Here is a 16,210-nt window from a genome sequence, read left to right on the forward strand (position 1 = left end):
CCTTACCTTGTTTGCACACACTGTATATAGACCTTTTCTACTGTATTATTGACTGTATGTTTGTTTATTCCATGTGTAGCTCTGTGTTGCTGCTTTGCTTTATCTTGGCCAGGTCGCAGTTGTAAATGAGAACTTGTTCTCAACTTGCCAACTGGTTAAATAACGGTGGGGAAAAAAGAGCACATTATGACTTGTTTAGGACTCGAAACTCAAAGTTAAAGACTTGAGACTTGACTTGATACATTATATTTTAGTCATTTAGCAGACGTTCTTATCCAGAGCGACTTACAGTAGAGTGCATACATTTTATTACATTTACATACTGAGACAAGGATATCCCTACCGGCCAAACCCTCCCTAACCCGGACGACGCTATGCCAATTGTGCGTCGCCCCACGGACCTCCCAGTTGCGGCCGGCTGCGACAGAGCCTGGGCGTGAACCCAGAGACTCTGGTGGCGCAGCTAGCACTGCGATGCAGTGCCCTAGACCACTGCGCCACCCGGGAGAACTTGACGGTCTTGACTTGAGACTTGACTCGGACTTGGGACTTGACTTGGGACTTGAGTGCTAAGACTTGAGACTTACTTGTGACTTGTAAAACAATGACTTGGTCCCACCTCTGCCTATCCCATCCTTCTACCTATCAGAGGTCATGAGTATTGGAGTAATGCAGTGACGACCCGTCATTCAGGGCATTTTGAGATCACATTTTTAGCTAAAAATACAAATAATTCAAATAAAATAAAACATTTGGGGGGGTTGCCTGTGTCACATATCAGTTCACAAACAATGAAAAAAAACAGCAACAAAAAACATTGAGTTAATAAAGCCGCATACAAACATGGTCTGTTTCTTGCTTTCTTGAGTAAGGCAACTCCAAAATGCAGGTGTTTCAGCCTAGCTCAGTGCTTTCTGTGGTGGTGGGGCAGCCAGAGGAAAATACGGAGCGTAGCGGTTGGTAATGTTTTCTAGTTGCATCGTGATTGGCTCAGTGTTCTGTCACTCATGGGGACACTACGTCACCGCCAAATCTAAGGGTAGAGCTAGAAAATTCAAGCCCTTTGGTTTCTGCCATAGAGTTACATTAGAAGTGCCCATCCATGAAGGCTCAAGGTCATTGGCCACAGATAAAATGACATCCAATCACTTTATAACTACAGTAGCTTTGACTGGACTTGATCGTGTCAACATCACACTTTCAAAATCTTAACTAACAGTCATCATCATTAATCAAGTCGACATTCTACTGGAAAATCCTTTTTAATCCTTGTCATATGAAGTGAAATAATGAAGAGAAATTGTAGATAAAACATATCGGTGCTCATGGGCCATTGGACATAAACATTACACAACAAATTGGAAATAGCTAATTCAACAATGAGCGGTTTGGAAGGAATCAGTGACTAACTGCAAGCATTGCAAAGCAATCACTAGCCTGCAATTCAGTGAAGTGGATGTGTGGTCCCAAGTTTGGGTTTAAGGTTCTCTTTTCCAAGCTTAAAATGATAGAAATTCTACGTTGACCATGCTGTCAATCGAGCATGATTTCCGCTGCGCTCTAAACAACTGTTAGCTCGGAACTGGGAAGTCTGACTTCAGTGAGTTCAAGACAACTGGGAACTTGGGGAAAAAATGACCTCCGACTAGGAAAATACGTTTTGAACGATCGTCCAACTTGGAAATGTAAGTCAGGAACTCGGGCCTCTTTCTAGAGTTACGACCTGAAGATCACTGATATTATCATGACTCAAACTTGTTTTTTCTGAGTTCCCAGTTGTCTTGAAAGTACCATAAATCCAGAGAATGCCAGACTTTGATGACAAAGTTTGATGACAACATTTGCCCCCAAAGGACTGCCGCACCACCTTCCTGTTCAAGTGAGCACAGCACAACAAGGTGAATCCAAAAATGTCTTGTATGCTGCTGCATAAATTATGTAATATGCCAGGGAGATATGTATACTGTACCTAAGAATACTAAGTGTATGTTGTGTAGTAAGCTGTTAGTAGCCCATGTGCCTCTCTCTAATAATTTGGTCTATTTTCTGCTCTTAATTTCGCCTACTGTTCTGACTTGGTGGTGCACATGTAGCCTATAACCTGTTTTAGAGAAATGTAATCATTGAATATTGCAAGGGCTTTCATTGTCTGCTTGTAGGCCCCCTTTATTTATCCAACAGTTCTGACTTGGTATACAGGGAGAATACTGTAAGAACGGTCCATGTTCTGAATTATGTCGCTGTACATTTCAAAAGTGCTGAAGAAATAGTTAAATTGACTACGTCCGTCCTAGCTCGCTCAATAATGTCTTAATCAAAATTACAGATTGCCTCTTATCCGCTTGTACCCTTTTGCCATAATTTTTACATCTCAATTGTCAGTAGAAACCACATTTGTCTAAGAAAGTCAGCCATATCAGCAATGATTTCTTTAAACGCAATAAATGAGGCTGAATGAACTGTTCACTGCCAGACAAGACTCTGCTGATAGCCAGGTGTAGCAGTGGTATGGTGTAGTTGGGACTCTGCTGTTGGGACAGCTTTAGACCATTTCATTTGACCTTTATTTAACTAGGCAAGTCAGTTAAGAACAAATTCTTATTTTCAATGATGGCCTAGGAACAGTGGGTTAAGTGCCTTGTTCAGGAGCAGAATGACAGAGTTGTACCTTGTTAGCTCAGGTATTTGAACTTCAAACTTTCAGTTACTAATCCAACGCTCTAACCACTAGGCTATGCTGCCTCCCCTAGCAGTTTGTGGGAACCGTTTGTGACTTTAGATAATCTTCAGAATCCAGTACAGACTTTATTTGGTCTATCAAATGATATTACTGCAGTTATGTTGTACATATGAATGCAGTCAGATTGCTATTTCTCAGTACAGATGTAAGATCTTAATTTGACCTATATTGTCACAGCAAAATAATCCTGCTGTAACAGGATTTTAACTTTTAGTCCATAACGTTGCTTGATCGGTGGCTAGGCTATTAGCTGGCCAAAAGTAGGCTACATGAAAAGTGCAATATTGCTAATATATCTGTATGTTAGTTGGGTTTTTCAGTGAATGTATGTAAATCACGAAGCTAGTCTTCATTTCCCGTGGTGCAGGAAAATGATCGTCAACAAAAGTGATCAAATTAAGATCCTACATCTGTAGTTGAGAGCCACAAGCAGCAGACAGCGAGGTGGGGTGTTCTCTCCGTCCCTCTGCCTGCCTGCCCTGCCAGTCAGCAGAAAGCAGCAGTAGCCTGCCAGGTAGCTGCATGGCTGGACATCATCCCGGCCCAGCAGCTCAATACCTATACACAACTAAGAAAATCTGTCTGCTCAACCGGCCTGTTCCATTGATTAGCATTCTGGCTTGGTACGGAATCCGTTCCCAGACGTGTCATTTGTTTGAGACAGAAAATTAAGACGCCATGCCATGTGTTTGTTTACTTACCCACTCCACTCAGAGGAGAGTGCACTTCCAGTCGAGCCACTCTGTATTAAAAGCCCAAGCCAAATGCTGCTCATATGGAGCAGAGCTGTAAAAACCTCAGTTTGGCTGCAGTGCAGAACTATCTGTCTGCTGAGGCATATCGTCTTTGGTTGGTCCATCCTGGCCCTGCACTACTGTAAACCATCATGTCCACCCCGGCCCATTCTGCCTTCCTACCTTCCTAACCCAAGCACCAGAGGCTGTGAGCTATTTTCAAATCCCCTCGCTTAGGAATTCAAAGCGTAATTTAAAATCTTTCAATACTGTTAAGGCTGCATTTATTTTTTACGAGACTACAAGGTCAGTTTGCACCAATAGCCAATGCACGATCAATAGGATATTTGAATTTAAAGAGCCATGGCCCCAGGGTGGGTGTCAGTGCATAGTGTTAGTGCTGGGGCTAAGCCCTGGGGCTCAGGAGAGTCCTATCCCCCATACTCACTCACACACACCGGCCCCAAGCACTCGGCCCCCCAGGCCTGGTTAACTCTTAACTCTCAGGACCATGATTCATTCATGGTGGATTATGGTCCAGGGGCCGGGGCCTTGGAGAGGCCCGGGGGCTAGCAGGCAGGCAAGCAGGCAGCGTTCAGGCTAGCAGGCAGCCATACAGGCTCCCAGAGATAAAGGCTGCTTCCCCTGGATACAGACCACAATCCTATACCCACCGCCAATCCACCCACACCGATGAATCATTTTAACACCAGATCATTTCAATGCATTTAATTCCTTTGGTCATGATGTTTTATGCATTTAAATAAATCAGAAGTATGAGAATGTTTCACTTCCAGTACTTGTTTTTACTTTTTTTGTTTCAGTTTGTTTATTGTTGGTTTGTTGATGTATGTTTGTTTGTTCGTCTGTGGTTCTTCATAAGGACTAGAAGCCCCCATAACAGCAGGTAGCCTAGCGTTTAAGAGTGTTGGGCTAGTCAGTAACTGAAAAGTTGCTGGTTCGAATCCCCGAGCTGGGCAAGGTGGAAATATATTCCGTTCTCCCTTGAGCAAGGCAGTTATCCCCCAAAACTGCTTCCCGAGCACCGTGGATGTCGAATAAAGCAGCCCCCTGCACCTCTTTGATTCAGAGGGGTTGGGTTAAATGTGAAAGACACATTTTGGTTGAATGCATTCAGTTGTGCAACTGGCATCCCATTCCCACGAGGTAGGAATAATAAAACTATAATAACCAGGAGACCCAGATTCATAGTTTCTTCATCATCACAGTCCTTCCACGACCTCAAGAAGTGGAATGACTTCCAAGAGGTCAAAACCATTACCAGTACTGTGGGAAAAGAAACCATATCAGCATAATTTATGAATGAATTCTGTGGAATTACTGAAGAACTCCCCCTTGTGTTGGCTGCTGCAATGCTGTCGACCATTTCTATTACTGGACTAAATCCAGTCAGCAAGGTTTCCTTGTTATTCGAATCCCTGCAGTATTCTATATATGAATTGTTCTTCTAAACAGAGTGAGAAGTAAAATTGCAACCACAATATCCCATGCTCTGCTGTGATACTGAATAAAATGTCCCTTCAGATTGGTGTGTGACGAGCACCACCATATATAGCAAGACATTGCATGGCATTACTGTTATGGTGTGACAACAGTGCTAGTCAACACAGCATCCAGTTATTAAGTGGTTATTACTGTATTGTGTGTGTGTGTGTGTGTGTGTGTGTGTGTGTGTGTGTGTGTGTGTGTGTGTGTGTGTGTGTGTGTGTGTGTGTGTGTGTGTGTGTGTGTGCGTGTGCGTGTGCGTGTGTGCTTGTCAAAAACAGTAGTTTACATTTCCATTCAATGTATGGATGTGCAAATCAGATCAAACTGCTTGCATTTAGCAATTACTGTACTGCAGTGGTTATTATGCTAAACCTGTTGAATTGACTTCATTAAAGAGATTCATAAACAGTTACCTCGTACTAAATTGGAAAGAACATATAAGAGAAATAACCTACACTGACGTTTTACTATTTTGAAATATAAAAGATAGATAAGGTAAGAGATGATCGGTCCAAAGAAAATGGGTTATCATTCAAATTGTATATTTTCTATTTTTATTAAAAACTCACAATTGTTTTCAACATGTTGTATTTATACAGTGAATGGTCTAATATGCACTGGAGGTCACATAAGCTTAGGTTTATTAGAACAATAACAGACATACCATGAGGGCTTGATATTTAAAGAAAGTAGCAGCTGCTAGCTGCATATTCGACCATCAATTAAATTGTTTGGATTTTCATTTGAAGACACAAAAATAAAACCTGTCTAAGTATGTTATATTAACAACTTTATGAATGTTTTTCAGCACACTAAAAAAATGAAGAAGTAAATTACTCCTTAGCATTTTTTAACACTTACACTTTGTCTCAACACATTCTGCAGATAATGGTGCAAAGCACTTTTACAGTATTTGTGCTATTTTTTATTTGGCAACTGTCTACTTGTGTTTTTTTGTGTTTTTTTTTGTAAACAACATCTTGTACAAACTAGCACAGTGAACCACAACCCCAGCAAATGTGTTTGTCTTCATACAATATAATTAAAATCAATACAAAAGTTTGGTTGGTTGCTTGGAACATTTTATCTTGATCAAGAGATTCTAAAACATGGTTTGATACTTTTAACTCCTGAATTAAATATATTACGTAAACAGTTGACTGTTCTAAGTCCCTTTCAGACCCCCATTAAACAATTTTTAGAAGGTAGACTTCATTTAACAACATTTCAAGTTCTGTTCAATTTAAATAAAGGGTTCACAAGCCATATAACTTTGCCTTTTGTTTCCCTTTTGAAGGCCAACTTCTTCAGATTTGGTGGTTTGATTTTTTTACCAAAAAAATTAAACTGTCTGGATGGAGAGAAAAAAATGTATTTCCCCTGGCCTTCAGAAATATATTTAGTGTCAAAAAGGTTGTTTAAGTGTTAATATGGCAGAGCCTTGAGAGGCAAAGAGGTCTGAGGAGCTTTTGAATAAATACAAGGGACACGTCTAGTGCCATAAATAGAGTCTGACGCCTTTCAGCCTTCTTCTAGTGCCAGCGGCACAGGTTAGCGTTCAGACCAACCACCCTTCCTTCTTTTTCTGTAAAGCTGTTGAGTCTTTGACAGTAGCTAATGATGTTTGTGTGGATTTGGGACATATTACTTGTTTTCAGAATGGTTGTTTTCCCAGTGGCATGTGTTTGGAGGGGCGTCACTGTACTAGGCCACTGACAGGAGTCAGGAAGGTTCACAGCCATGGAGAGCAGGGGCCCGGGGTCGCCAGGGGCCCACAGGGTCAACAGTCACACACAGTCTTTTATGTGCCCAAGTCCTTATTCGGGTTTAGATAAAGAAGCAATCGAAACATCAACACAATACCAAGGTAAATGCTTACAACCACATTGTCCACGTTTTGATTTTCGCCATATTTATTTTCCCTGCAAAAAAATATCATATGGGGAAATTAAATAAATAAATAAATATGATTGACAAAAAATTATTTGACTGGTGTCGCTACCCCTGCCCCTGCCCATGCCCGCTCTCCTGTCCTCCCCTTTTGAATCTCTCGGTGGTACAGTCCGCTCTCTAGAGCTACCAGACGGTGCCCTCGTTCATTTCCGAGGGTGCATGGGACAGGTGGTTGCCGTATCCGCTGCCATTGAGAGACAGTGAGGTAAAGGGCGGGCTGGGGCCGTACACCTCAGAGGAGATGCTGTGCATGGGCCCCGGGATGCCTGGCTCCGGGCTGGGCGAATCCCCAGGGTGGTGGGACATGATGTCAGAATAGCGCTGCACCTCACTGGAGGGGTGGTGCCCGGGCAGGGGATGGTCCATACCACCTAGAGGGGTGCCCGTTGGGCCTGAGGAGGGCACGAAGGGGAGGTCTACGGGGGTCTGTGCCTGCGACGATGGAGGCCCCTGAGGAAAGAAGTCGTAGTTCCCTCCTGGACCGTAGTACTCGCTTTGATAATCTGCAGATCAACAAAAAAATCTGGGTTAGCCTGGGAACAATAGGGTGAGTAAAAATGATTTCAGAGATATTCAGGAATTCATTGAATATACATAGCCTGAAGTTGCATAGGGAGAAACCCTCGCCGTGGCACATTAGTCAAAGTTACACTTAAATCAAAAATGCAATTGGGTGGGGAGAACAACGCCGCCGCAAAATTAATTAAAATGTGGACCATTTCATCAGCCATTTTACCTTCTGAAATCAATGTTTCATTTCATCAGAATACTATTAGGCCCACTGCACACCACAAAGGACAAGAGTCCACCACACACTATTGACATCCACAAAACATGTTAGGAAAATTGAAATAAGGACGCACATACTTCACTATAATCAAGAAAGCCTACATTATTATATTTCAAGGGCAGCAGGTAGCCTAGTGGCTAGAGCATTGGGCCAGTAACCGAAATGTTGGTAGTCTGAATCCCCAAGCCGACAAGGTAAAAAATCTGTAGATCTTCCCTTGAGCAAGGCACTTAATCCTAATTGCTCCAGGGCTGCAGTCAATAAGAGCTGATCCCTGGCCGTTACCCTACTCTCCAAGGGTGTCTCAGGGGGAGCTGGGATATGCAAAAAACACATTTCCGTTTCACACCTCACACTTGTACAGGTTACCCACTTGTACATGCAGTGAAACAGGACAAATATAAGCACCCCCTATTTAAAACCTTACAGTTACATTTCCCCAAAACAGTGTTGTGTCCTTGGAAAAGGAGTAGATAAACATTTTAGATTGACTTTGTATATTAATAATTTCTCATATTCAACTACTCTCTCCGATCATCAACATTCTAAATATTCCTCAAAGTAACACAAAATGTATGTCACAACCAAATATGTTTCAAGCTCCTTCCTACGAAAACAGAAGGCCTACAAATGCACCTTTCTTGCATGTGAATGTCATCTTGTAAGGGAAAAAGTCAAGACAATTCAGTCAGTGAGATAATGCAATGGCTTGGAGCCCTCTCTAACTAACCCCTTGACCTAAATGTTATGGATGAGGTATTTATTAACAACCCGTTCCAGACAGGGATCACAGAGAATGCAGTGGAATTTGGTAATGAGCTACTTCCCCTCTTAATACAGTTTGAATGTTGATGTAATATACCTGACATACAGAGAAAATAATAATAGTGTTCTAGTGACTATTTATTCATATTTAACGACACATTTAGGCCTATTGTATTAACTGTTATTAGGCGCTGTTTAGCTTACATGGACACCATAACAAGATTTATTCTCCATGCTACTGTAATTGTTATTTTTATTAGGCCTATTTTATGTCTTTTTTTTCTAGTTTGGACAAATGGGCCAGACGATTGGAGTCTATAATCTGAGATATTTAAAGAGACACGTTATTTTAACATTTAAATTTTGACAACATCAATTTCGAATCACTTTAGACCTTTTTGTGGTGTTTTTGGCACATGCGTAATCGTTAATTATCTCCCATTGTAATAAGTCTTATATGACTTTTTTAAGACCTGAAGATTTGGCACAGCATCCTAACTAATCCATCTCTAGATAATGTCCATCCATACTCAAACATTTTAAAGCTATCCTCTCAGTGTAGGTTCTATTCCAATGATGTGTGTTGAGCTCATCTGATAAGCCATGATAGTCATCAAAGGCGTCCTGGGGCAGCGCGACAAATGGAAACAGCGCTTGGCGGACACATGTAAAATTATTCGACATTTCAGACAAACATGTGAAACCGATAAACCCGCTGGGACACGCAAACCGTTTCATCACTCTTCTTACCTCCGTAGTATGAGAAAGGACCGTTTGGAATTAATTCCCCGGGTTCCAGCCGGTCCACTAGCGTTCTCATTCTCCTCGGGCTCCGGAAGAACGCGTGCCGTCTCGCGCCCAGGGCGCTCAATTGCTTCATGCGTCGCTCCTTGGACCGCCTGTTCTGAAACCATACCTATGAAGCACAAAAGTCAGCATAGAGCAACGTTAATGAAAATGAAATGGATTGGAAGAATTGAAGTGCAAATATTACGGCTGGAGCGTTGGAGACAAAGAGAGGCTCACAGCAAAGATTGCCTCTGTATCCAAAATGACGTTTGAAAACACATCTCAATATATTATGATAAATAATTGAATGCACACAGGATGTAAAGCTGCAGAATCCATATTTCATAGTCAATCAAATAAAAACAAACACTTTACTTCACTACAGATCGAAAACTTGTTTTGGTTGAAATATCATTATAGATTGGTAGCCTATATAAAAAGTAGCCTAACTCTAATATCAGATCTATTCCAACAATATAAGCATTATGTATGGTGTCAGTTTGTTTATAATTATTACTGCTTTACCGTTATATTATCATTGCTTTGTTTATAGATCCGTGTTCAACATCAAAGCAACGCCTAGGCCATGTGTAACCTGTGTGCCCTGTTTGTGCCGGAGCGCGCGCTGCCCTGCATGGTTCGTGGTGACTTGATGGAGTAAAGTCTTATTCCAGGGATAATATTACTATTAATTATCGTCACTCCAGTCGCAAAGATCTAACATCAGTTCAATGTTCTTTTAACCGTCCATTTACCCCGAGTAAAGGGGCAGCAGCGGGAACTTTTAAAATCTACAATTAATACTTAATAGAACGGTTGTTAGCAATATATTACACGGCTCTGCGAGGTTATTATTTCGTAATCTATATACCCACCCTTGAATTGCTTCTGCTAATTATGCTCTTCCTTGAAGCTCTTAAATATCCAACCTCGCCACCTTAATAATCTGGATTTTTTTTCACTTGATCTGCCTTCAATCTTTTGTCAATACATTCCCACGTCCCCGCAGCACGAGCCCTATCATGGGAGACTCGGCGGTGTGGATGCGCTTATTTGTGTGCACATACGATGTATTGTCCGAACTTAGGTACTACGATACAGAGACCAACTTAAACATTCCAAATCAGGTGTGCATCTTCAATAGCCTCATTTTCAACTCTTGAAAATAGGCCAAAAAGAATGCCACCAAACAAAAAAGCCTTCCAAATGATAGGCCTAGCTTACTTTTTTGCATTAGGTAATGCAATTTGTCAAAATTAAATACCACTGGTAATAATAATAATAACAATAACAATAGTATTAATAATACAATTATTCATAATAATTGTGTTTGTTGTTGTTATTATTATATGTCAATATAAGGCATGCTTATTTGAAATTATTTACGCTATACTAGACTGGGGGTAAGGAGACATTTTGAAGTCTCCTGAACAGATTTCTGCGTTTACACTTGACTGAAAATGGTCACAGCATGGCTAAATGTGGTCGCAAAACGTGATGGCCCAGCGTTGCCAAGACTCCCATCGCTCTCACCAGTCTCACGCCAGTTGGCGTGTTTACCCATCCTACACGCCAAGAATAAAAAATACCCATATAAATTACGCTTTCCAAATAAACCTCGATGACAGCCAATCTTTCGCTCTTTCCAGTCAATGTGACCATGCAATTTCTAGGCAACCCCATCTTTAAGCGGGAAGGCGTATGAGAAAGGAGCGGAGTGATTGTGATCAGGCCTCTGTTTGTGGCGAACTGTTGACACGGTGCCCAACATGGAGATACTTTCAATAAAATAGAAGCTGCTATGTCACACGCTTTAATAAGTGTGTAACCCTGAAAACGCACAAGGTGAGGGTCCCCCCCCCCCCCCCCCCCACTATACGGTTCTCATTCACTCCCATACCAATACCACATGAGCTGCATCAGGAATTACATTCATGTCATTATAGTGCATTTGTCTTTGCCATTACCTGAATGACTCTCATGTTCAGCCCCGTCTCCTGCGCGAGCTGCTCCCTGATGTGTCTCGTGGGTTTGGGGGTGGCAGCGAATGCCGCTTTTAGGGTCTCCAGTTGCTTTGCTTTGATGGTGGTTCGCGGTCCACGTCGTTTACCGCCAAGGTTCTCGCCATCGTTCTCATTACTACCCGTTTCTTTGTCCGACAGATTGGCTATTTCAGAGTCCTTCACATCGTCCTGTAACTGATCTTGAGAATCCGGGGATAAACTTGGGTCGCTACATGCTGTTACTGTGAAAACGAAAAAGGACAGAAAACGCTTAGTCCATTTGTAGACCTATAATTTCAAAACAATGAGGAATATGAATGATTACTATTGGCCTATTTGTGTAGGCCTTTATAGCCTTACTAAAATATATTTTTAAAAAAATACAAATTGATATAGTATTAAACAATAGGCCTACCTGAAATAATAACCTATGCAGATTTAAATAATTTTGAAGAACAGTATTTCTGTTATCTATTACCTTTTAGCGCCGAATTCATTAAATGTGTCAAAAAATGGGCCTACGATAATATCAATAGACTACAATAGTCATACAACCCGATAATGAACATCTATGCAAATATAATTGGATATTTTGGCTTACAAATCCAATGAAATCTCCAGCAATCGTGTGAAAATATAGGCAATCGTTATTTCTGTTTTTACCATAAAATAAAATAGTTTAGGCATAGGACATGCATGATTATTCAACAACAAACTGTGGGTGGAACAAGTCACATGGGTCACAATTTCGTTTTTTTATTTTACCTTTACCTCTACGCAAGTTAGGTAAGAAAGCATTCATATTTGCAATGACGGCCTAGGAACAGTGCCTTGTTCAGGGGCAGAACGACAGATGTGTACCTTGTCAGGTCGAGGATTCGATCTAGAAACCTTTCGGTTACAGGGCCAACGCTCTAACCACTAGGCTACCTGCCGCCCCATTAGTAGCCATGCGCCCAAAATGATGAAGCCAATTTGGCCGTATAGGCCTACCTGAGAGAAGGCTTGTGTCTTTCCCATTGCTGTGGGTTAGATAATCTTCTTTGCAGACAAATTTATTTTCGTCTATGATGTAGAGCTCCTCTCCCGTGGACAGCTGTTTGTTACACATCATGCAGGTGAAGCAGTTGAGATGAAACACTTTGCTCCTTGCCCTCCGGACCAAGTCGTTCGGCGAGATGCCCTGAGAACAGCCCGCGCACTTTGTCCCGAACCTCCTGCGAGGGGACAGAGGAATAATGCATGATTATTCAAATGCATTTAGGCGCAAAACCAAACAGTATATGTTAGTATACAACGATTGCATATTGAGAGTGTGAATAAATACATACTTAAAAAAAAATATAGGTCACTGCTTAGTCTCAGAAAAAAATTGCTATCTAGAACCTAAAAGGGTTCTTCAGCTTTCCCCATAGGAGAACCCATTGAATAACCTATTTGGTTGCAGGAAGAACCGTTTTGGGTTCAATGTAGAACCCTTCCCACAGAGGGTTCTAGATGGAACGCAAAATAGTTCTACCTGGAACCAAAAATGGTTCTACCTAGAACCAAAAAGGGTTCTCCTATGGGAACTGTAGAATACCCCTTTTGGAACCTTTTCTTCTAAGAGTGTAACCCTAACCTCTGCCTCTCAGTTGCAATGGTTCACGGTGAGAATGATTCCATAATTGCCATATGTGGTCCTGTTCTTTATAATTATTGTTAACTGTAGTAGGCCCTGTACTTCTATTATATTTCTGCATTCATTGTCAACGGACACATTTTCCTACTTTGCCGAATCAAAAAATATTTGTTCCATTATAAACACGTTTTTGTGTAGAGAACTGCTTAGAATCGCGATTGAAAATGAAAATACATGTTAGTGTTGTCCATCCTGAAATGTAGCTGATCATTATGAAAAATAATACATCATTTATAACACAAAACAACAGCCCTAAATGTGTAATACAATTAGGCAATAATGTTGTCTGTGGTTTTGGGATAATAAAGACTTATGCACAATAATACACATTGCAACATACAAGTTAGTACTTTAATATGTGTGATGATCCTCTTTTTGCTGATTGTAACGGAAACTGTGTATTGTGTATTGAGATGATGTACACTGATTGTTGACTGCAAGTCTGTGATTGCATTGTCTGCTTGTTTGATCTTTTAAAGAGGTTTATTATTTAAATACACGTATCACGTCCTTCTCACTGGAGCCGTGCAAACACAGGGGCCTGGGCAGATAGCTTTGCCACTGGGCCGAGATACACACTTCCTCCACACTACCCCGATGAAGTATTGATTCTAGCCGCTTCTCTGCACCTCTACGCCTAATAAACAACGTGTGATTGATTTCCTTCATACCCCATACCGAGGACGAGTACACACGCGTTTAATGTTGCTGTCCATCTTTTAGCATAACAATACAAATGAACAAGCATTTAATTACTGGCTCTACTAATCAAAGCTTCTGAAGCACCACCTCCAAATCCTCCTTCACACCTAGCACTTAGAAATTCTGAAGGAATTGGATGCAATCTTATTTGTCTTTTAGCCATATTAGAAATGAGTACAGATAATATTTAGAGTGGTTAATGTATTAATATGTGCCATATATAATACATTCCATTAAGTATTTAGCCTTGAATATAACTATCATTTTGTTATAAGCAAATTATAATGGTAAATGTTTTGAGAGCATAAGGCTGAACATTATTGGCTTAACAGTTTTCTAAAGTACAATTTGAAGGTATAAGGTGTAATTATTGTATGTCTTTAGATAGTTTTGCAATTTATTGCAGGCTCTACTTTTGTGTTCATTAGTTCAGAAGTTAGAGAGTCGCCTCTTTTGTTTTGTTTTTTTACACTAAACAAATGACAGAGTTTATATGTTCATTATTAGCCTATATAACATTATATTGAAAATATTTCGTATTTGCAATATCCTTATGAGTCTTTTTTAAAGAAAAATATGCATTTGACTGAGAACATTAGGATAGTATTGTTAACTTAACAGAAACACGGAAATGCTTATCCAAGACTACACAACTGAAATAATAATTACTGTAGTAAAGGACGAATGACAGGGAGCAAGCACCCACCAGTCAAGCTTACCTAAAGAAGTCGTTTTTGCAATATAGTTTCCCCTCTCGAGAAAAGCATTTCTCTGTTAAATTGCATTTACACTCGCAGCACTGTACGCACTTGACGTGCCAAGCTCTGTCCAGAACATTGAGGAGAAACCTGTCCAGTATAGGCCTCTCGCACCCGGCACAGTGGACCATCGTCTTTGGATTTGCACCCACTCCGCAACCGTGGTCTGTTCAGCCTCCTGAGGTTGTGGTCGTCTCACTCACACTCTGACTTGAGCAGGAAACAAATCAACAACACACACCGATTATTGGATGTTTTGTATTTGGAGTATTTGGTTCCTTTTTCGCTCGGACGTCCTGGATCAATGTGTTCACATAAACAGTCGATGGGTAGCCTGGTCACTATCCTACCTCTTATTCTCTCCTCTGAAGTGGTCAGCATGGAGGTTTATAGGATCCAAGTACAGGATGTCGACCGTTAGCCAGGATGCGTCCTCCCAGGTGAGGTAGTGTCAAAGCCTTAGACGCTTCGAAAGTCAGTCCTTCGGATCCTCTTCCATACACCAAACACACATCGGCTTAAATGAAGCCAATCAAATGGCAAAAAATATCAAGCAACCTCTGAAGATTGGCTATAATGTGAGAACCATAGCCTATCAGCAAGTATCCGTAGTCATCAAAGTGAAGCATTGGCCGAAAAAGCAACGTGTGCCAGTCACTGTTGAAGACGCACATCTAACAAAATGGTTTTGGGGCAATACTGTCACACAGCAAGACGCGCGTGCCTATAAATAATTCAATGTTCTTTGACATGACCGCTTATCCACTGTTTAGGACCCGATGAGAATCGAAATAATTAACTATCAAAATATTTCAAGGAAAAAGTGTGTTTCCTCCGGCTCTGTTAGCTATCTGTCCCCTCGAGTTCTCTTTTGGTAAATGATGCTAGTGATGGTAGGATGCGTGTGACATCTCTGTGCAGGATTGACGCTCCGCGTTGTCTGCAGTACTCTGCATGTTCCTGAAAGCACACGCGCCAACCTTATTCACAGTCTCGTGACGTCAGGCAGTGGAGAAGCCAATCAGCAGCGCGCCATGCAAGTAACCATTAGCTATCCCTTCAAAGACGAGCCGGTGCATTCTGTTCTATTTATGGGGAACTGAAGAAACCAATTGTCAAATATTCCTAGAAACTGTCATATGTTAGTGAATGTATGTGGGCGGAAAGACGACGACCGTTGAGGTAAAAACAGCACAATCACCAGCTTATCAATTGTCTGCGGCGAGGAAATGGACGTGAAGAATCATTTCATAAGGTAGATATGGGCATCTTAACGTTCTCTCCTGATCCTGCATGGATCCTCCCCATGGGCGAGAGAGAGGTCGTCTTAGTTTAATTAAAAACAGTAGTAGTAACATTGGAATATATATTATATTCATATAACAAAATGGGATGGAATGCATGCTTTTGTTTAAAAAAATAATTGTTGGTAAAAATCGCATTTTGACTAAGTTTTAGCATATAGTATACAGGCTACAGAAGTGACTTGACTTTTGCCATACAATACGTTATTATATTATCAATGACAAGAGATACGTCATACATTTGATTTCAGACTTAAGTTGACCAAATGTGTTTTGTTAGAATGTGCAGCCTCTCCAATGCGCCAAGACGCATGTGGTGGCGTACGCTTTGAGTGAGTGTTCTCTTGTTTGCGGCTGAACAAATCTTAGATAATAGTTTAGAGACAAATTCTCAATGGTGTGTACATCACCTAAGGGAAATTAAGTTAATGTGGGTTAGAAATTAGTATTTACCCAAAACGGGAATTAAGTTTCACAATTTG

The 16,210-nt window shown here is 41.1% G+C and overlaps 1 protein-coding gene across 1 annotated transcript; it reads right to left on the reverse strand.

Moving 5' to 3' along the window:
- Nucleotides 1-7,059: 7,059 nt before the first annotated feature.
- On the reverse strand, nt 7,060-14,555 carry LOC120028251 (LIM/homeobox protein Lhx1-like). The gene is made up of 5 exons (XM_038973424.1): nt 14,386-14,555; nt 12,277-12,500; nt 11,248-11,525; nt 9,242-9,407; nt 7,060-7,439 (listed from the first exon to the last, which is right to left on the reverse strand). The coding sequence occupies exons 1-5, from the start codon at nt 14,553-14,555 to the stop codon at nt 7,060-7,062; spliced, it is 1,218 nt and encodes a 405-aa protein (XP_038829352.1).
- Between the last annotated feature and the right edge of the window lie 1,655 nt (nt 14,556-16,210).

This window comes from Salvelinus namaycush, chromosome 34 (assembly GCF_016432855.1).
Source record: "Salvelinus namaycush isolate Seneca chromosome 34, SaNama_1.0, whole genome shotgun sequence".
Classification (NCBI taxonomy): domain Eukaryota; kingdom Metazoa; phylum Chordata; class Actinopteri; order Salmoniformes; family Salmonidae; genus Salvelinus; species Salvelinus namaycush.